The 22427-nt window shown below is 35.4% G+C and overlaps 1 protein-coding gene across 1 annotated transcript; it reads right to left on the bottom strand.

Annotated features, from left to right (window-relative positions):
• Nucleotides 1–1404: 1404 nt before the first annotated feature.
• Nucleotides 1405–20870, bottom strand: Rfk (Riboflavin kinase). Its single transcript, XM_081736031.1, has 4 exons — nucleotides 20445–20870; nucleotides 17273–17424; nucleotides 13669–13771; nucleotides 1405–10283 (listed from the first exon to the last, which is right to left on the bottom strand). The coding sequence occupies exons 1-4, from the start codon at nucleotides 20530–20532 to the stop codon at nucleotides 10132–10134; spliced, it is 495 nt and encodes a 164-aa protein (XP_081592157.1). The 5' UTR covers nucleotides 20533–20870; the 3' UTR covers nucleotides 1405–10131.
• Between the last annotated feature and the right edge of the window lie 1557 nt (nucleotides 20871–22427).

The following is a 22427-nucleotide window of genomic DNA, read 5'->3' as shown; positions in this document are numbered from 1 at the left end:
GAGCTCAACAGTTCCCTCACTCGCGTCACATTGTCAGCCGTGGTGGTCGTGGATGGCCGTACGGCGCGGCCCTCGTCGTCGACCTCTTCCCGGCCTTCCAAAAAGGCCTTGTGCCACCGAAACACTTGCTGATCTGACAGGGCATGTTCTTTGTAAGCAGTCTTGATCATAGTAACAGTTTCCGTAGCAGTCTTGCCAAGTTTCACGAAAAACTTGATCACAAATCTTTGTTCTAACGAGCGCTGGATTTTCACTTGCACAAGATAAAAAAAAAAAAAAAAAAAAAAAAAAAACTCACGGACAGGCCTGTCCTTACTCTCAGGATGCTCGGAGCACACTGAGCGACGGAGTGCTGTTTAGCTGGGTTCCCCCACTACCAGTTTCAACCAATTAGACCGCGCTCCGACTTACAAGTTGCGTCACAATAAATTAACTGGCATTCCTTTCGGGCCAGACCTTGTAGATGAGGTTCGGGCCTGGGAGTGCGTGTTTTTATGATTTCATTTTCACAGTACAATGTAAGGGAGGTGGGTGGAAGATATATTTAAAAATGATCGAAAATGACCGATATTAGTGTCGAATCCATAATTTTCAGGGTCGCTGAGACGAACAGTGACACTTCTGATGCCGTTTAAATCCGAATTCAGCCCTTTCTGTTCAAAATGAAACATTCTCCCCGTGCGAAGAATGGATATTCTGCTAATACTTTATATCGTATATACAGTTCTTGTATCCGACCAAATAGCTTTGTGCGACAATTTTTCAGACGTTTAAATTTCTCTCTTCAAATCACAATAAGAAAACAAAATTAGAAATGGACTAAGTGTATAGACTTTTACTCTTCTTATATTCTGGCATCCCTGTAAAATAATGGAGAAGACCAGTCTTGTGTCCTTCCCTAACACCCGTTTGAATCAATAAAATCATGTAATTCATCAGTCAGGCAGTACAAATACTTCAACTATTTTCTACCCCTATTTTTCCTCTGTTGTCCAAAGCCTATCATGCTGCCGTTAGTATGTAATTTAACCCTTAAGTACTCGCGCGGGGTGTACACAGACCCCCCAAACAGGTAAATTTTGTGTTGCTAGCCAGAACTTCTGATGAAAAAAATATAACATAATGTCTCAAAACGAGTACAAAAAACCTAATTGCAGCAACTTTTAAAAACATGTCTAGAGTTATGCTACATTGTCTTAATTATATATTAAAAATATTTTTATTGTAAAAAAAAATATCAATTTGGGGGTCTATTGGACCCCCGTGCTAGTACTGTTACAAAAAAGGGCGCGAGTACTTACGGGTTACGAAAACAAAGCTTAATGAACTTACAACTAATGCGCGCATAAAAATTACGACTAAAGGTTAACGCCACATTACACACATTAATACGACATACTTAGAAAAAAACATTAAAAAGTACTATTACCCTTTATTAACATTTTTACATGTATACGATTCCTTATTTGGTATTTCTACAGACCATCCATACAAAATGGCATATCTTTATGCAGGAATGCACATACGCCAACATATTATCTCGTAAAATATAAAGCAATAGATAATACTTCTAGCAATTGCATAGGAATATCAAATATAAATTATTCCTTGGAAGAATACTGATACTTTTTGCACTCCGCTGTAAAATGGTTGGATTACTGCATAATATACTATGTGAATTATCACATTAATGCACAAGTAATGTGTTCAAGAAACTTGCTATTTTCGTTCTTAGTATGTAGAATAAAATTGTCAGGAGCGCCTCGCGAGGAGCTCTGTAGTAAGCACGTGTGCTTTCTACAGGTAACGTCACTTATTCGAATAGCGGATGGGCATAGATGGAGTAGGATTCCACATCACACTGCACGTCAACGTTTCATATATCCTAGATGGTCAAACAGTACAGCATGTCATTCATACATTAGCAAAAGATGAAGAAAGAAATAATCCTACCAATATACCAAATCGCCATATTCAATTTATCACTGCAACTGAATACATTTTAATTGAATACATTCTTATTCACAGATACTCGGAGAAACTGGATGAAATAATTGGTCATACATCTGAATTCGATGATAATTTTATGGAGGTAAGCAATAAAACAGTGTTGCATAAAGAATGTCCAAACTTAACCAGCTTCTAAGTAAGCGCATCTGCCAATCACTGAATTGGAAAGCATACATGTTATGAGTTTAGGCATTGTTTTAATTTAAACATGTTTCTGCAACCCACTTTATGATGTTATATTACAAAGGTGTTAGTATAACTCTGTTCTACTAACTGGGGAAGACGCCACCCTTAAATATCTTCAGAACGAAGTTTTCTTTTGTAATGAGTTACAAGTAGAGGAAGAAAAGAACTCTTGTCACCTGTACACCTCTCAATATCACTAACACTATAATGTCTTTTTACTTCGAAAATATGTTGCTTAGAAAATTACATACAGTGGAAATTACATTTACAAGAAAACAAACTTGAAATTCACATAAAACAACAAACAAATGTTAACAACCTTAAAATAAGTATGAAATTTAATAAGATAATTTAACTTAGTGAGGTTTGTCTCCTCAAATATTCATATACGTATATAAATTCAAACACACCGATTTCTAACCTAAACGAATAATTTAAATGCACTCAAATGCTTCTTTCAAAATGACCATGTTTCGGATTAACTAAGAAAAATATTCTTAATTACTAGCAGGAACAATGCACAACATAAATCCAATAACTTATTGAGCTCTACACTCGATAAACTAATACATACAATCATTACAAACACTACACTTCAGATGTCAAACATCACACTACAATGCAACTCATAACATATCCAGTGCGCGAATTGACGTGGATACCCCAGGAATTTCTACCCCTGGAGAAGAAAAATTTCTAGCCCAGGCAGTCATAACTCCCCCTCTTCCTCTACAACTTGTTTTTGAATGGCTGATAGTAAAGGGAACAACTTTTATTTTGTGTAGCTAAACTTTTTTTTTTTTTTTTTTTACTTTTATTTGAGTTAAAACAGATTTCGTATTTCCGGAGACTGGTTATATATTCTATCTAATTTATAACAGAAGTATCATAAAAATGTGTTACACAGTTTTGAGATAAAGTTAACAAGCAAGACAGAATTTCTCAATTAGATAGAATATATATATATATATATATATTGGTGTATGTGATGGATGGATGCATATATACGTGAAATTCATCCCCCTGGAAGAAATATTCAATTCGCACACTGAAAACATCTAGTCCAAAACATAAATTATACTTACATTAGTAAAATTTAGTTAAAATGAACACACAGTAAATTTCCGTTAGTCTAGGTAATCTACCTCCTACTAGTTGTCCTGTCGTATCATATATTTCTCTTACCTAAAACGAATATTTTCTGAGTAAGTGTGCAAATGTTTATGATTAAGAAACAAAAATTGAAATTAGTACTTTTCTTCATGTCGTGAAATACGAAAGTTCCAATATCTGAAAAACTGTTACTGAGTATTACAGACCAACATACTTCGCACTATGAATTTATAACAGAATATAATATTTTTGATGCATAAAACATTGAAAAACTGAATAATTCCAAAATTCCTCTAAAAACAAGGACTCAAGCTTTAAGAAAGTGGAAACTACTGCAGAAAATGCCCCTCAGGAACCCGCCGTTCGAACGATTCAAATCAACAAGTTATATATTCAATGTAGTTGACACGGAGATAATTGTTAATGATGACAGAAGATCAGAAGAACTACTGGCACCTCTGCGATAAACTCGTCCACATATCCACACTACTCAAATAAACGTGTTGCTCAAGCCATTGACAGAAACATACAACACAATGTTAAAAATTCTGTAAAAATTTTATTTCCATGCTTAGTTCAGGGTTCCCACTCTTCCCCCACCAAAAAAAAAAAAAAAAAAAAATATCCAGGACAAATCATCAATTTTCCAGGACTTTGACACCAGAAGGTATAACAGGATTGCAAGTGTAGGTTCAAAACTCACAACAGTGAAAAAGTACACTAGCTTATGCAGTGCATATTAATGCAAGTACAGTATTAGTACACAACAATTAAATAAACAAAGCGGAATGTAATGTGCTGGTTTTTTGTGTGTGGGGAGGGGAGGGGCCTCCCAACTCCTTTCATAGCCATCCGATCCACCGACATCCAGCACATTTATTTTCATTCGTTCCACATGGCATTTTACTTATGCACCGAACAAAATTTGAAACAACAAAAATCTATTTTTCGTTTCATGACATCTTCATTGCGTGACAGTGTGACAGATATAATTAGGGCAAAAAAAAAAAAAAAAAAAAAGGAATTATATTACAAGTTTTTCAACTGAGTATGGAAATGTTATCATACACCAATCTCAAACCAACCAATGATTTCTCCTTCATATTTTGAACAAGCAGATCTTTATTTATGCTGAAGCCTCGTTCGACAGCAGCCTGTTCATGAGACAAAAGCAGAAGCTTCTTTATGACTAACAACAAATCTTTAAATTCTTCCGAACCATCCAACAGTTTTGTGTAAAAACAATCCAGCCTCTCAGGGTCCAACTTATACCCAGCAAGTGCATCTTTAAACTGCTCAGTAAATCCCCCTCCCCCCCTCACACATACAAATCTTTGGATGTAGCCCATTTCTTCTCCAACAGTAACTGAAGGACACCACGAAAGTTTATGGATGACACACTATCTGGATCTAGGCATGTAAGGTCTCTTACAAGTCTGTATTTCAGTGGGCTCTTCTGTATGACATACAACAGCAATTTGCACAGGAGTGCCTGGCATTAACTCTAAACTGAAGTTTTCCCCTTTCAGTAACGTTCCTCTCTTTGCATGCACTACGGAGACTTTGTGAAGTTGCAAATCCCAAATCCATATTTGTTGCACTCACCATGTTGCTTTTTTGATGGGATGAATTGTGATAGTTTAGCAGCAGAAGATAATGTCCCAAAAAATCTGACATTCAGTATTGCTGTAAATTTTAAGGACATTTCCAGGATGTTTCCAGGACAAAATCAACTCAAGGACATTTCCAGGACGAGTGGGAACCCTGTTAATTCTATTGTGATTACAATAAAGACTGGTTAGCTTTGATGAGTGTTCCTTATTTACAAAAGTATGTCTTCAGAAGACACTATCCACATCCGTACATTTAAATATTTAATAAATCGTTTGAATTGATCCTATCTTTACACATTCGAAATACAGAAAAGTATTAAAAAAATATATATGATCTACCTAATTTTATGTAAAATTTTGGATAGGTAAGACCTTAGAAATACAATAACTAAAACCAAAATTCCGACTTAAGTATGTCGATGATGCATCTACTTTGGTCATTTGGAAGAGATGCACTAATTGAATATCACCGTTATCTCAACAGCTTACATTGCATTAAAGTGAAAATGAATACAAAAATAATAATGGGAAGATACCGTAGTTACGAAGACACCCATGGGGGTTTACGTCACAGTCAACTATCAGAAACCTTTGTTTAAGAGCTAATTTCTATTACCGCCCATCCCAGAATGTAGTATCGTACACATTTTTACATATGCTAGAATAATATCAGATTTTTTATTTTCAATATTAATGTTTTTCTGAAAAGTCACTGTGATAAGATATATCAATATGGCAATTACCGAAAGCAGAAAAACGAAATAATGAACAAAATTCAATAATAATTTCGGAAAAAACATTTCTTCCCTTCATATTAGGATAGACCGCCTAATGTATAAATAATAGAATAGAAACTATTCGCATACAAACTACAAAAATAAGATAAATATTACGCTCTGTGAGAAGTCACGGACGACTGAACACTTCAAATTCGATTCTATAGTACAGTCGATCATGCAATGGCCATATACAAATCAGTAAAAAAAATTTACAACAACATACTATGCACTGGAAGAAAATCAGAATTTTGTTTGAAAATACTGTTCGTTATCAGCAGGATCATTTATATATACACATACAAAACATTAATAAGATTTGAAAAAAATAGAATAATTTGAAATTCGGATTGATATTACAATATTTGACTAATTTTAAATATTAACAGTTTTTAAAAGTTTCGTAGGCCTAATGTAGGTACAATGTTCTGTTATGGAATCAATTTAAAATTAAAATTTAATGTCACAACGAATTGTCCAACTGGTTGAATTCTGAGAATGAAAGTTGGCAAGTTACCTGTGAAACATCAGCACTTAAATAAAAGAAATCGTGGATAAAAAGTCGAAAAGTCTTTTATAGTGTTGATAAAAGGCCGAATATTTTTCTCAATTGATACAAGAATTACTAAAAATCAAGAAATTTGTATTTATCATGCTCTCTACACTTTCCCAAATCTCGGCATGCAAGCAACCAGCTAGTGGAAGCTTTTAATATTGACCAATATGTATATATTTATCTTTCAGCCTATACGTATATATACTAATAGCGTATTAACACGAAAACATTTTAAAACTAGAACCAATTTCCTGTCTTAGAAATTGAGCATTAACCACTTTTAAGAGCAAAGATAAAGAAAGATAATTCGACCACTTCGGCGAAACCAGCCAAAGCTTGTCTTGAAAGTTCAAGCTGATACATGAAACACATAAACACAGTTTAAACACCATTCTAACTAAAGACAACCCTTACGCATATATAAATAACAATAATACTCTAAAACGGCATCACAATCATAATATCGACAAATGGACAAACGATATGCAGATTTAAACGACACATACATACATAAAATTGAGTACAACTTCTAAAACCGATTAGCACCATCCCTTCAAACTAAACATAATAACATTTGATACACAATAAATTAAAGAAAACAATTTTATGTAAAGTAAAATATTATAATGTATGATATACAATAAAGAAAAATGTTTTATAATTAAACACACAAATTTTAAACAGTCAACATTACTATCCTTTGATAAAGTTCAATTTTCTTCTCTCTCAAAATCAATTAAACAATTTTTTTCAAGAATAATTACATGCTAATATATAACCTCTGATTTTGTTTTCTCTAATTTTCCGTTGCTAAAACAGAATTTAAAATTCAAGTAATATACAGTACTTAAAATTAGAAGTTAAAGTTATTTCAACTATCGAAATTATTTTGCTACATCTCCTAGAGGTATTATCGTAAAATTCAAACGTAGTTTAGATATGTTACATTTGACGTGCTTATATATGTGCGGGAACACAATCAATATCTTTCAGATTTTTAAAAAATTAGAAGTTTTAACATTTGTTCATGATATCAATACAATTTTTATATATTAACAAAGGAACACTATTCCTTTTGGTGTATTTTATACATTACATTAACTTTTTTCTCAAACAGCACAGTATGGAACTACAAGTTTCGTTGACAGTCTACACTGTTCTAAAAATATATATACTACAAATTTGGAATTTAGTTTCTAATTATACAGAACTGCACAATGATCGATATTGGAAATTGCTGACCTGTGATATTATTATAAATATTATATCTAAACATAATAGTAAGTACTATTACTCTAGATTATTGAATGTAAATAAGTACAAATTAATTTTCAATTCTTGTCATTTTACTATTATTGGACCTTAAAGAGAAGGGCATTAATTCTTTTCCTTTGTCAATCTTAAGTTTACTTACACTTTTCACAAAAATATCTCAACTAAATTTCTAAAAAAACAGTTCATCATCACATCTGTGCAGGGTAAAATTCAAGACATCATTTACAGAAAATCAACTTACGTATACATCGAATTCAACACTATTCCCTTAAAAACTTCAACAAAACGGAAATTCAATATATATATATATATACGAGGGCAAGTCAAGAAAGACTTGGAGTAATTTTTTTCCCGGCAGTTCTGTTAACGCTGGAGCTTCATAGTTTGGCATACAAGTAGGGTGGGTCTTACTGTGCATATATATAAAGTGTTGTTAAGGAATCATTGCATGCTTGGTAACCACGACTTTTTATTGCAGGTGATGTTCTGCGCCGCCTCTAGAAGTCGCCTGTAGAAGAAATGGAGTCATTACGAGATGAACAATTTGCAGCTATACGGTTCTGCTATCGCCTGGGGAAAAGTGCAACAGAAACTCTAGGAATGTTGAGAGCAGCCTACAAAGATGACGCTCTGCCACGAAGTACCGTGTTCTGGTGGTTCAAAGAGTTTAAAGAGGGCCGAATGACAATCACGAAAGCTGGTGGACCAGGTGTATCAGCGTCAGCTGTTACCGAGGTGAACATTAACACGGCAGCAGTCATTGTTAGAGAAGATCGCCGCATCATTATCGACGATCTGGCAGCCGCACTACGCATATCTCATGGCAGTGCCTTCAAAATTTTGCATGACCACCTCCACATGAGCCGAGTGTGTGCGCGGTGGATTCCGCGACTCCTGACACCAGAGCAGAAGGCCGTTCGAGTGGAGACTTGCAGGGAGCTGTTGCAAAGGTTTGAGGATGGTGGAGACGCCTACCGCACCGTGCGACTTTTTTCTATTCCCTGCCCTAAAATCCAGACTGCGTGGACGCCGCTTCTCCGATAATTCCGAAGTTCTGAAGGCATCGGAGACGGTTTCGAAGGACCTCTCAAAGAATGGCCTGCGACACGTGTTTGAGGACTGGAAGACTCGAATGAAAAAGTGCATTCAAATGGGCGGGGACTACTTTGAAAAGGATCATGTGCCTGTTGCTGAGTAATAATAAACTGCCTAGAAAAAAAAATCAGTCCAAGTCTTTCTTGACTAGCCCTCGTATAACAAAATGAATGTCAGAAACATGCATATAACTGAATAAAAGACAATGACAGCATCAATGTACTACTATCAGTTTGTATATACCGGTATATTAAGTTTTTTTTTCTACGCAAATTCCATAATTTATTTTTCCATAGACAGTGCCGAAATAAATAACTTGTTTACATAGCAATATATTACAAACACGCTATTTCAAACATTTCTCTAACAATCACGCTGTTTCAACATTTCTCTAACAATCACGCTGTTTCAACATTTCTCTAACAATCACGCTGTTTCAAACATTTCTCTAATAACATAAAACACTGGTAATGTTGTGATAGTATTTAATCTGTAAATCAGGGCTACCATTTATTTGGCAAGCACGAATTTCCTAACTTTTGAAGTTTTCCAGATCATGATTTACAAATTTCCAGGTCTATATGCAACGTAAAATGCAACTACGTTTTTCCCCACCAGGAGTTTCTCATTTACCATCCATACACACTTACATATAGCAGTCTTAGTGTGTTTGAAGCTAGAGAAGTTTTGCAAAGTGAACACTAATTTATTTTATAAAATATTCCCTATCAAATAGCTGGGTAAGGCAAAAAAGAGACATAGTTCTGGCAAGTAAAAATCCGTACTTAAAATTCCCTAACTTTTCCAGGTTCATTTTTTTAGTTTTTCGTGAAAACCTTCTGCCTTTCCAGGACTTTTTAAGAGTAAACTGAATTCCCTGACTTTTCAGGTTTTTAGCTATTCCAGATCGGTGGGAATCCTGTAAATGATAATATTTTGAGAGTCTTACCATGATTAAATTTTTACACCCTTTTAGATGTAAGATGGCCCTAAGAGACCTTAAAGAATCACGACATACTACGAATACACCAATACTTCACTGTATAACATACCGTTTTGTGTATATATCACAGTTTCCAATACTCATACTCAGATCTATAAATTTGCAAAAATCGCGGTTCGATTTTCGCAAGAGATATGCAGCTTCAAATTATCACATACACCTATTTCATTCATTTATGTCTGAAAACTCGAAGCTTGATTCCCTAGTACAATATTCAGTAATGCAACTGTCCCACTCTACATACAAAAACTACAAAGGCAGTTTAGCACTCCAAGTACAAAAGTATAAATAATGGAACATTTTGAAATTCAATTCACAACATGCCTACACAAGTATACTACTTGACACGAAAATGCTTGTATAAAAATACATTGCCCTACAAAATTATACCCTAAATAACAAAAATAATACAACAATAAATTTCCAACTATTCCACTTTCATTTCTGGACAACAGCACGGTCAACGCGCTAAATAACAACAACAACACTACAAATTACGTATCATCATACTTTAAAACCATTCACTTGGTTGTGAGAGGTACCATTCTGTATGACACCAGTGAAGAAATTATGGTTCTTAAATTGGATGTATTCTTCCTGTTCCAAAAGTTTATCAGCATCTTCAATATCTTTATTAATTTGTGCAATTAATTCATCTGAAATAATACAAAGCAAAGAACTACATATTAGGAATAAAAGTTCGAACTGAATTCAAAAACAAAACTTAACAGGTTAAATCAACTGCAAATTGAAAAGAATGGCTGCGTTTCTGTTCTTTTCTCTCTTTTTTCCCCTCCATTTCCGGACGAAGCATTTAAAGAAAGTGTTTATAGTATACCTTCTTTTACTGTCTCTCAAGACCTGGTAAGCAATTCATTGTGTTGGGTGCATTTGAAGGTGGTGACGGCATACAGACCTATGACAAGGTATCATCAAAGATGGGTAATGGACTGAAGCTAAACATAGGTAAACGAAATTGCTGAACATTATTGTCACAATAACCATAGAAATAATGGGGCACAACTATCTGCAGAAATCAATCAGCAGTGTCTGGAACGACTTGTCTCTACAATAAAATTCTGACGAGTTCTGCATGACCTCAACATCCGCGATCGGGCTGCGATATCGAAATATCTGATCATCCTTGCTACCACGGTAGTGTGAAAAATACGATGCCAAGGACGTGGACCGCTAATGACTGGAAGGGTAACGTGGCCCAACGAATATGATATTATTATTTTGATATTTCATTTCAAAAAAATTAAATTAAGTTAAATTTTTCAGTTTAACGTTCTACGTTTATGCCCTTCAGACTAAGGGAGACGGATGATTAAGACGAGTGAATGATGATGGAAGACTTGGTGGAATGAAAATATGGGAGGAAATGGAAGTACTCCGAGAAAAGCTACAAACACGATTTTGTCCACTACAAACTTCAACCAGGGTTCCAATCACGAACCCCACGCATCAGGGGAAAGCACTCTACTACTAAGCCACAATGCCCCCGATATTTTAGATAAATACACATAAATGCACGAGATACAGGTAGTTACCAAAATAATGGAAACAGCTTAACAATATGGAACTTACCTACTTAATATATATATATCCTAGTATTCTTTTATAAACATTAAAATAGAACGAAATGTGAATATAATCATAATAAAAAGTGTTGTTAAGTCCGCATAGAGTCTTTGTAATGGAACACAGCTAAAAGAAATTAATTTCTATTGATTCTAGAGCAGAGAAAAATCTATTTTTTAGAACGGCAGGAACTCTGTGGGACGAATGTTTTTCCGATTGAGCTATTTACCACCTTGCTTTACTAATGAAGGTGAACCACTACGTTGGATATTTTAAGCTACAATGTGTAGTATATAAACTAGACTTTCCCTGACACAACGACTTGAAAATTCTTACCTGTATTTAAATATTTATAGGTATTTTCCATTAACAGGTTATGGGACTATATTGAAATAACACATAAAATTTTGACCACTGGCCTGGAGGGACTCTAATTCTAATTCAAACATGTCCTAATATTATTTTTTATTCTGTTAACTTCAAAATAATTCTATGAGGCGCCTAGTATCAAAAGCCGCCAAATCCATTTTTTACCGAAATTGAGTTGTATATCGCTTGTTATATGTTTGATCTAAAGGAATTCCATGGAAACAAGAATTTTGTTTAAAAGCTTAATATTTCATACTAAAAAAACTAGTTCAAATATGGGACTTCGTACGCGTGTATATGGAGCTTCACCGCACGTTTTGCGAGATTACTCGAAACTAAGCGAAATGGATGTGGCGGATTCTGATACTACGCACCTCCTATGTTTACCAACATGAAAGTGTATATAATTGATTAAGAATTTTAAATTGAAGGTTTAACATAGCAATTCCAACTGAAGGGTAAGGGGAAAAAGCAAGGAATGTGCTTTTTCGAGTGCTTTGTCCTATTTGTTGGTGACTTAGCACTATTTGACTGTATATGCCATACATACGTAGATGCAAAAATGTCCATGTTTAAAGGGGCAAAAGATGTAACTAACCCTATTCTTCTTACGCGGTTTTCAGTATTAAATCGCAGTTTTCTCGAAAATGCAGTTTTGTGACATTCCTTCTTTTTTTTCCCTTACCCTTCAATTGTGCTTTTTAACTGACACTATGTGATTAAAAGCATCCACACACCCACCTAAAATTGGAGTCCATGTTTACTCAAAGGCCCATTTCACGTAGTGGCTTTTAATACAGGGTTTGCCCAACTTTTACGTAAGTCGCGCAAGGATAGTTCCTATCAGGTGGTGAAAGGTTTTGTGAAGAATGGGAGAACATTTTTTGAGTAGAGCTGCCAATATGGAGCTTTGTGATCTACCGCTAAGTCAGCGTCCCTAAACAGCCCCTTAATGTTCAATCGAATTTAAATCAGAGCTCTGAGAAGAGCACTCAATTACTGGTACATTGTTGAGACACCAATCCTCCACAGACATGTATTATATGAACGGGTGTTCTGTGAGGTTCATACAAACAATGGCGATCTCCTGAACTGGTCTTTGATAATAGGCAGCAAGCAAGCGGTTAGAGCATATTCGTAACCCTCTGCTGTGGAGCTGCCATGTAGAGCAACATGAAGCTAAAGCTCTCGCTCCACAACAAACATGACCACACTATAATAATCCACAACTAAATTCACTGCAATTACTACACAGGCCGGTAGACGCTGTTTACCGCGCATAATTCTCCAACTTGCTCTTCCATTGGAACGCCACTTGATATATCGCGATTTATCACTCCAACTTACGTCTTTTTACTGTTTTATGATCCACTGCCGTCGAACCATACACAATGTGAGAAGGCGCCAGCCTATCATTTGTCGATGTGGTATATAGCTTATGGCCAGCTCCTCAGCTGTGGGAACCAAGTTATCACACCTACGGCGATCATGATCCTAGGAGTAGATTCTAATATACAGTATAATTTCTCAATGACTGTGGCGACAGATGATTGGTTGCTGGTTTTCCAGAATGACAATCTGCAACGCTCAACGTGTCTCTGGAGGTTAAAATGTACGGCTGGGTCGTTTTTGAGTAGTCGATATCTCGTTATATTTCCGTTTTACTATGAGATCGGAAACAGCACATTTGGATATATTTAGGAAGACCGAACTGGAAGTCCAAATATAGCCTTCCTGAGTAGTATTCGGATATTATTGACTACATACTGTTTATTGCACGCCTGCCAATGAAAATGAATATCATCACCATTCTATGCATATTCTTTTGTTAATAACATCGGAATTAGGAACAATTTCACAATAATTTACTTCGAATTAAATTACAAAATACAATACTATAAAGCGTCGATGCAGACGAGACAAGCACGGAATGAGCATGTACTTTTTTGATGGCGATGTATATAAATTCGAACTGAACCATTGTATGAGTTTGGCCCTCTTCCGACTAAATATTTACGTAACAATGCAACACATTACGAACAATCTTAGCTTCAAAATTAGTGAGAAAGTAAGTTAACTCATACATACCTAAACTCCTGAAATCCATTTCTGGTCTCAAGTATCCTAAAATGCACACACGTAGACATGAGCCATAAAAATCCCTCGGAAATGTATGCATTATATGCGTTTCCTGTACAAACAAACCAAATTATTATTCTTACATCTTTGAACTGTAAATACTGTCAAGAACAAATATCGATTTAAAATACAAATATATATATTTTTTTTTCTTCAAACGATTGAATTATGGTCTTTTTATAGTCCTAGGGAGTAACTAGGCACTTGGGTCTCCAAGAAATATCTTACTATTACTAAAGATTCAAGGAATGTAACTGCTCAACGCTAAATATTCAAACTTCATTCTGAGGAACAATACTTTAAATCTAGATAGGAAGCATTTCTTCAAGTCTTTTTCTGTCATGAAATTATTATAGATATCTGCAGAATCCAAATACTTGTATTCACACAATTATTTACATACATATGAAACAAACAATGGAAATTTTCTATTTAAATACGCGAATCCCAAACTTCTCTCACTGCTTCTATATACAAATCTGCAAGTGAAACCAAAAATGGTCGTTGAGGCAGTAATGAAGGGAGTTTAGCTGTCAATAAAATAAAGTCATAAAACCAAACACTGATGGTCTAAACTCACCTTCAGAACAGTTTTTACCTAACTTTTATTATGTAATATAATAATAATAATAATAATGGACAGACGGGGAAAAAACACAAGTCAGAAATAAATGTTATTAAGATAGTGACATTTAAATCAAGGAATGCCTAATTCAATGGGAAAACAATCGTTTCGACAAAACGTACAAGAGAAGTCAATCCAATTACTAACTGATTCGTATTAGCTTTAGTATCCTAAATAGCTTAAACTAGAAACTAAATCGCTGAACAAAGCAACGTTAATTTCTTAAATAGCCAATTAACCGAACATATTGGCTTCGTCAGAGCAATATGTTCAATTAGTTGGCGAAACCGTTACACAGTTATTATTTTTTAAAATAAACGTTGCTTTGCTCAGGGACTTGATACCTATTTTAAAAGGAGTTAGCATGTGTGATCAATCGAAATGAGGCGTTTCTGCATAAACAAGCTGAAACGCTGGAACACGCTCCTTACTTCCTAAAAATTTTCAATTCTTGACTCTTTTGATTTTTGGAATCATAACAAAAGACCAATTGAAAGTGTAACGTATTGTTGTAAACAGGGTTGGCAAAAACCATGGTTTTTATTAAAAAAACCAAATAAACCGGTTTTTTTGGTTTAAACCAGGTTTTTTTGGTTTAAACCAGGTTTTTATGGTTTAAATAATTTGCTCTATATATTCATATCATATATGGACAGAAATAAGTTAGTTTCGCCTTGATGTTATTATGCGACAACCGAGTTATGCTGGAAGTGGTCACATAAGCTTAAAGCGGAATAAAAACCTCTTCTCGAGTTACATCCGAGAGAAATTGTCCTCCATTTGAACTCGGAACCAGGACTAATAGGCCACAAATGCGATACGTCTGCCGACTCACTCACGAAGGAATCCTGATAAAAATACGTTGTACTGATGTTTACATGCTTCTTAATATAACTGTCAAGAGTCATTTCAGAAGGACAAAAAGATAAACAGTTACACAAATGAAACCATTACACAGAATTACATATGAACAATTTCAAAGTACTACGGAGTACAGAAGAACTAATTTAGTTCAAGTTAGTTAACAACGACTTTTGTTGGTCCAAATTAAAGAAATACACCGACTTAATCTGCATATCAATAAGAAAAGTGAATAAAGATACGAATTATTTGAGTCCACTTTGACTCAGACTCATTTATACATAAATAGATACCAAAGATACTTATTTCACTAAAGGCCTCTCGTGAGGTCTGTATGACCCTCCCCCCCCCCCCCACACACACACACAAAAAAAAAAAGTACGGCATTTTCGATGTATTTTATCAATAGTAAACATTGAAACGAAACAATATTTAGAATTTTTCTTCGATTGCAATTACATAACAATAATAACTACAAAAAATCACAAAATAAACATTTATAAACTTATAAAAAAAGAGTTGCTTTTGTAGTATAATCTTTTTGAGTAATGAATGGAGAATTTAGGTCTGAATATAATACGAATAATATACGGGAGTGAAACGTGATAACCCACAAATGTGTGTTCATCAAGATTTTACAAACACTTACACTTTTACGAACATTTTTTGTTTTTTGGTTTAAACCAGTTGGTTTTTTTGAAAAAACCAGCTGGTTTAAACTACCTTGGTTTAAACCAGCCAACCCTGGTTGTAAACACTAGTCAATATAGTTTCAAACTATTAAATAATGTTTTGCTGTACATCTTCCTTGTAATGTTGCGTACTCATATATATATATCGGGTGGGCCATCGGCTAGTTTCTTTTTAAAAGTGGTAGCAAAGAAATATCGCTCAATGTTGTTTAATATTTATAGCTTTATTAAAAGCAATACAGCTTCCGATTTAGTAGGAAAGATAATTTCATTCAAATGACTGCATCGGCCAGCACTGACAGTAACCCACCCTGCCAAATCAATTTTAAGTTCATGGTTGATAGTGTATGACGATACTTTACGAATACTTTGATCAATATTGTGCTTAAATACCACAATCTTTTCTGGATTGTAGACATAACACAAGTGTAACAGCATAGCCACGTAACGCCGCCAAAACGGCTGATGACATGATTATTGAGATTAGCGCACAAGAGAAATATTGTGGGACGGTTTGTGTGGCACGTAGCACCATCCTACTCGACCCAAAGCACGTCTATGTTGAACATAGCAATTGCTGGAGAAAATAAATCGGTGAGCAAGCCTCTCTAGCGCTCTCCGTTGAGCGCAACGTTGTTACCGTCTTCATCTTCGAAGAAAAAGGGACCAATACTGCTGCCACACCAAATTACGCACTGAAGATACATTACCTTGTCGTCGACAACGTTTGGGTTATTCTATTAATTATAATGACCAACTTAAACCTTTTTAAGTTTAAAATATTACGAGAAAGTTTCCACGCTGTCAAGTATTTACAATTTTCGTTAGCGCGAAAGTGCAACAAACCGAAAAATAATAATTTAGCTTTATATTAAATTCAGTACAGCTTTCGCTGTAATTTTGGCGGATGAAGCCCGAAAAGCACCCCAAAATACCTCTTTGCACTCTTTTACGGAAAGCAAGAAAAGAAAACAGTGAACAGCAATGTACAATGACAGTAAGTGTCCATTCCCATGCATTTAGTGTTTGACAGAAGATTTGTTTTCTACATATCTTAAATTTTTAACCATTTTATTACCCTTCCTTCACATTTTAAAATCCTTTTTGAGTCAAGATGGAAGTAGCTTCTTCCGAAAGCGCTACCTGTTTCATGTAGAAGAAATTCTGCTATATATCTTTTGCGGCGAGTATTAGCATTTTGCTTGTCTCACTAGTATTGTAGGTGTTCCCAAAGTCAACAATCTAATAAAGTTATTTCAGTACCTTTCCTTCCCCTCTCTTTCTTATCTAATAATATTAAGGCGCATTATTATTTGCCCTGAAATTTAGTTAAATTTGCTTTCATGTATACGCACAGAACATAGAATTAACTTACCATAGACTTCTTTATATTCTTATAATAAGGATTCCAACCAATACTCATTACCATCTTATAGACTGGTCCACCATCAACATTTGCCCAACCATAATATACACCGGTTTCTACATCCGAAGACAAACTGTCTACTACTTCCTCCGAAAAGTTCGCTGAAAATAATATTATAAAAAATAAACATGAAAAGTATTTCCTACAAATCACTTTCACAAAGTCACAAATAACAAAGCAATTTATCTTATGCCTCTATCTTTTAGTTTTAATTAGATATTTCCTTCCTCTCTGGGAATGTCAACACCATTTTTGCTGTATTACCAGGTCGTTTCCTTTACATCTCCTATTGTAGTATTTGCTGTCCTATAAAGAACAATTTACCTAGAGTATTCCGTGGACCCATATTTTCGGTTTTTAATATCACCTAGTGTTCGTCACTATATTTTAACAGTTCAGTGTTTTTGGAAAAGTGTTATTGTTCAATTTAATGATTTCTGTGGAATTCTACCACTATCTATTGTTTGCAAAATTTAAAAAGGAGCAGAATGCCCCTGAAACTAATAAAAAAGGATGAATCTTTAATTTAGTAGAAGGAACCTTAATGAACATTTTTTCACTGTTGATCAGTACCACACAGTACTACATTACCTGAAAAGGAGAACTTCTATTTTTGAGTTGAACAAAATTTATAAACAGTGGAAAATTTTGCCATCTATTAAACCAGTTTCCATTACCACATTCTCACATGTATTATTGGTCTCATGAAATCAAAATCTAATGTTAACTGACAAGACATTTTAAATCTGAATGAAGATAAGTAACAAGCACATCTTTCAAACATTTTAAAGCTTCCAAAGCATACCACTTTGTGCACTCTGCTTGAACTGAAATCACCAATTCAATGAACTACGAATGTGTTGATATTGAAATAGTACTTTTGGAAGGATCGATTAAGATGAAGTAAAAAGGATTATCATATAGCTATATCACAACTTTATTCCGTTGCGCTATTTGGAATTAATTCGTTCCTATTTTTATCGACTCTTCCTTTCTATATTCATTTTTTGCGCTTTTCTTTCAGAAATATAACAAAATCTTCACTGTTTCAATATTCAGATAATCGTTTGAAATTTCATTTATTTTAGCAGGATACCAATTGACGAACTTAACCCCTGAGTAGTCTCTACAGTAATATTCATTGAAATTAAATTATTACACATCAGCGCATCTACTAACAGTGATTATTCCATGTTATTAACTTAATGAGCCTTATTTTATTAGTAGCTTTTCATCTAAATTGCGCGATGTGATTGGTTTCGAGACCACGTAGAGTGGAGGTCGAAATGAGCGCAGGCAGGTGAGTAGCACAGAATGTTAGAGCGTAGAACACGCTACACGAAGTATGTAATTCTGTCTTAAGGAAAACATCTAAATTAATATATTTCATTAAAATTGTTCCTCATTCAAACTTCGTACAGTGGTGAACCCTCTGGATTTTATCAGTAACTTTAAAAATAAGGTGCTATAACGCGGGTTTGGAAGACATTAAGGATCTTTATATATATATATATACAGTAATTTTTTTGTTGTTCTTCATTGAATTTTATCTACTAAATGCTTATAATCTCATGTCCGACCAGCGAACGTCTTTTTCCGAAAAGTGTAGAGAGGAGTGAACAGAATCTTCGGGTGGAACTTACAATGTCCTCTCCAACTGGTATACTTACGCAGCCACAAGAAATTACTCTCGATTAATGTTAACAAAATGGGTTTAAACTTCCAAAGCTAATATAACCCTACTCTACTCTACCGTTTAAAGCAGTCCTGCTTTTCTATATACAGCTAGGATGGCATTTAGTATCTCCTCCAAATCCACACAAAGCGTTTTATGCATATACTATGTTTTGCACTATCCTCGATTATGCGTGTACCCACCGTCACTCAGACGCCTGTTCCCTACGAACGCACCCCCTTGCTACCGAACGGGCCCCCCCTGTTCTGTGTCGGTTAGATAGCATTCGTGCTATTTAGTGGCAACCTAGCACAATTTGATTAGTGTCTTTTGCACAATAGTTCTTATCGCGTATGTGCACTGGAGTGCTAAAGTTAACGTACACAGAGAAATGCAAGTCCACAGCCCCATGGAGGGCTCCGAACCCAGTACTTGAGCCAAAGAGACTACAAAGTGATTTATGATAGAAATTAAATAATACGCTAACCCAAAGCTGGAGCATATATTGTAAAATTTACCCGAATATTCATTTTTGGTAAGAGTGCACTTTCAGCAGAACAAGTAATTTGTCACAGGATGTGGCATTGTTCGCATAGGGTAAGGTAGGGATAAGTAGGGTAGGGTCAGTTTAGCTTACGGTTAGGGAAGTTTGGAACCATTTTGTTAAAAATTTAAAGTGTAATTTCTCATATTGCTATTTATTGTGATCGGTTCCTATGTGATTGATTCTGCTCAAAGTGCACTTTTGCCCATTTTTTTAACAGTTGTTACTTTATGCTGGCTATTGTTATGTGCGGTATCACCTAACTTTACATTTTATCAGTGCAACTTCCAATCTGTCAATACAGAAAAAGGGGTATTACAGTTAAAAGGAGGGCCTATGTTCAGCAGAAGGGGTCCAGCTCTTTTCTCTAAAAAATACTACACTTCTGGTATTTTCTGTTCACATTCGGTTAGTTTAGGGTAGGTTAGGTTAGTTTAGATTAGGTTAGGTTAATTTAGTTTAGTTTATGTTATATTAGTGTAGGGGTCCCGCATAATTTTTTTAAAAAATACAGAATTTCGCTTATTTCTACTAATATTAGGTTAGTTTAGGTTAGCTCAGGTTAGTTTGTTAGGTTAGGTCAGATTTGGTTACGTTATGTTACGTCTAAGTACTTGTATCATTCATTTCTCCTGTAAATTTTGTTTTTTACGTGCTTCTGGACCCCTTGTACTAAACATACTCCAAAAGGAGTAGCTAAAAACCGTATATTTGTATCATTTTCATTTTGCGAACAGCTAGTAAAGCTGTACAAATTATCTGATACCCGTAAAGTAAGGCAATAAAAAATAAAATATCAACTTCAGGTAGAAAAACAGGTACCAAATTGCATCCACTCATCATTCAATTTTAGATTGTAAGAAAGTGAAAAAACAAAATTCTGTACTTAACAAAAATTATACCTGTAGGAATTCCTAATTCCTTGGAACCTCGCCCAAATCCTTTGACAACTTGGCCAACGACAAATTGTGGAAGCCCTTTACGAAACATTTTTCAGTGCACACGTGAAATGCAACACAACTACGTATGATATAACAGTTGATTCTGACGATTACATCATCGGCAGTCACGAAGTTTCTGCTGTATCGAAGTCATTTCAAAATCCATACGTATTTTCTACAGAGCCAGTTCTAATCGTTCGAATTTAAGATTTGCATTTCTAAGGTTAATAATATAAATTCGCTTTAATAAATTGAGTGAAAAATTCAAATAGATTTTGTTTAGCCTCATACTTCAAAGTACTTGATAAATTAGTGCTGGTCAAATTTAGCACACCACATTTTGCAAGATTTACAGGTAAAATTCAATACTCTGCCCACCAAGATTCGTGCTGCACACAGAGATGTTTATAGAAAACAAAAGTCTGCATGCGGTAGAATTAAATAGTAATATAGTTGTATTTTATGTGTTCAAATGTACAGTTACTACGTCACTTGCTTTACGACGGTTAAAATAAGTGAGTGGATATGACCGATGAGTACTGGAGAGGTTTGAGAAAAACCTTCGAGTCTCATCCTAAACGAAGGGAAAATCCCAACCTATACCTCCTCACGGGAGAAAGCGGGTAACGTTTTATGCGGCTAACGTAGATGGGGACCGAATGATTTTCGGGATAAGGTGTCAGCCTCTCCCATGCGCCAACAGCCTTTCGGAGAGCGGATGGAGGCCAGTGCAGGGGCGGATCCAGGACCGACTTCTGGGGGGGACGGTGAGTTCTAATACTGTTACTTAGAGCTACTTTTAAGAGCTCCAAACTTTGAGATGGGTTTTATTTGTATATCAAATAAAAGTTAAGTTTCCTCTTCTTGGGGAGGGGATTGCCCCGATTGCCCCACCCTCGATCCACCACTGGGTCAAGGCATCTTGCCCTTAGGAGGGGAAACTGTCCTAAAAGGCTAATGGAGCGCCAGGTGGTCAATGCCATGGAGATGTGGAAAGTCAATGGGAATACTACCACATTATCTTTTTCCCAGGAGGTCGAAGGTGGAGAATAAATATAACGATGATTTTCCTGAGATAAAACATTCCGGAGGTAAAATAATCCCCGGTTCGTATTTCGGGGTGGGGACTAGTCCGAGAAGAATCATCAGAGGAGAAAATAATAATAATCGTTCGTTTCAGCATTAGAACCTGGAAGGTACGGACTTTACTACGTGTGATAAACTTGAAAATCTAAAAGTGGAAATGGACAAATGTAAAGTGAACATAGTAAGCTTAGGTGAAGTGAGACGGCCAGGAAAATGTGAGACAGTATCGTGAAATTACACAATTCGGGTGGCGTGAAGACCGAGAATGGTGTCACGATAGCAATTAAGAACGGGTAGCAGGAAGTGTAACCAAAGTAGAATGCTGCAACGACCGCTTGATGTATGTAGAACTAAGTGCAAAACCAGTGGATATTGTGATAATATAAGTTTATATGCCAATGCCAACAACCGACCATGATGACAATGAAGTAGAAGTATTAATGATGGGATTAGCACCAGGAGGGAAGAGGTAAGGTCAACACCATAGTAATGAGAGACTTTTACAGCGTAGTAGATACAGGAGCCGCAAATAAGGTGGTAAGACTATTTGGACTAGGTAGAAGAAACGAACGGGGAGAAATGCTTATAGACTTCTGCAGGCAACATGATATGGTGGTGGTGAACACGTGATTTAAGAAAAGAAAAACCAAGCTGTACAAATGGAAAAGTCCAGGAGATAAGAAACGCTACCGAATCCAACATCTTTTTTCTTTCTAGGGAAGAGAAGATCTTTCTTGTCACGCTGAGTATGCATTGAAATTGAAATTGAAATAGGAACACTTGAAAAAGTTTCAGCCTGGCCGGGATTCAAACCCGGGTCTACCAACTAGAAGTTCAATGCGCTAACCACTTACCTAC

Source organism: Thermobia domestica, chromosome 13 (genome assembly GCF_964235325.1).
Source record: "Thermobia domestica chromosome 13, izTheDome1.hap1.1, whole genome shotgun sequence".
NCBI lineage: Eukaryota > Metazoa > Arthropoda > Insecta > Zygentoma > Lepismatidae > Thermobia > Thermobia domestica.
This window is presented reverse-complemented; position numbering and strand designations above follow the sequence as displayed.

Bases quoted from the DNA above. Each gene is read 5' to 3' on its own strand.
- Rfk (XM_081736031.1), bottom strand. From the start codon at position 20,532: ATGTTTCGTAAAGGGCTTCCACAATTTGTCGTTGGCCAAGTTGTCAAA. The intron at 17,425-20,444 runs GTATAATTTTTG...TATTATTTTCAG, and splicing joins GGAATTAGGAATTCCTACAG to CGAACTTTTCGGAGGAAGTA. The intron at 13,772-17,272 runs GTAAGTTAATTC...TTGTTTGTACAG, and splicing joins AGAATATAAAGAAGTCTATG to GAAACGCATATAATGCATAC.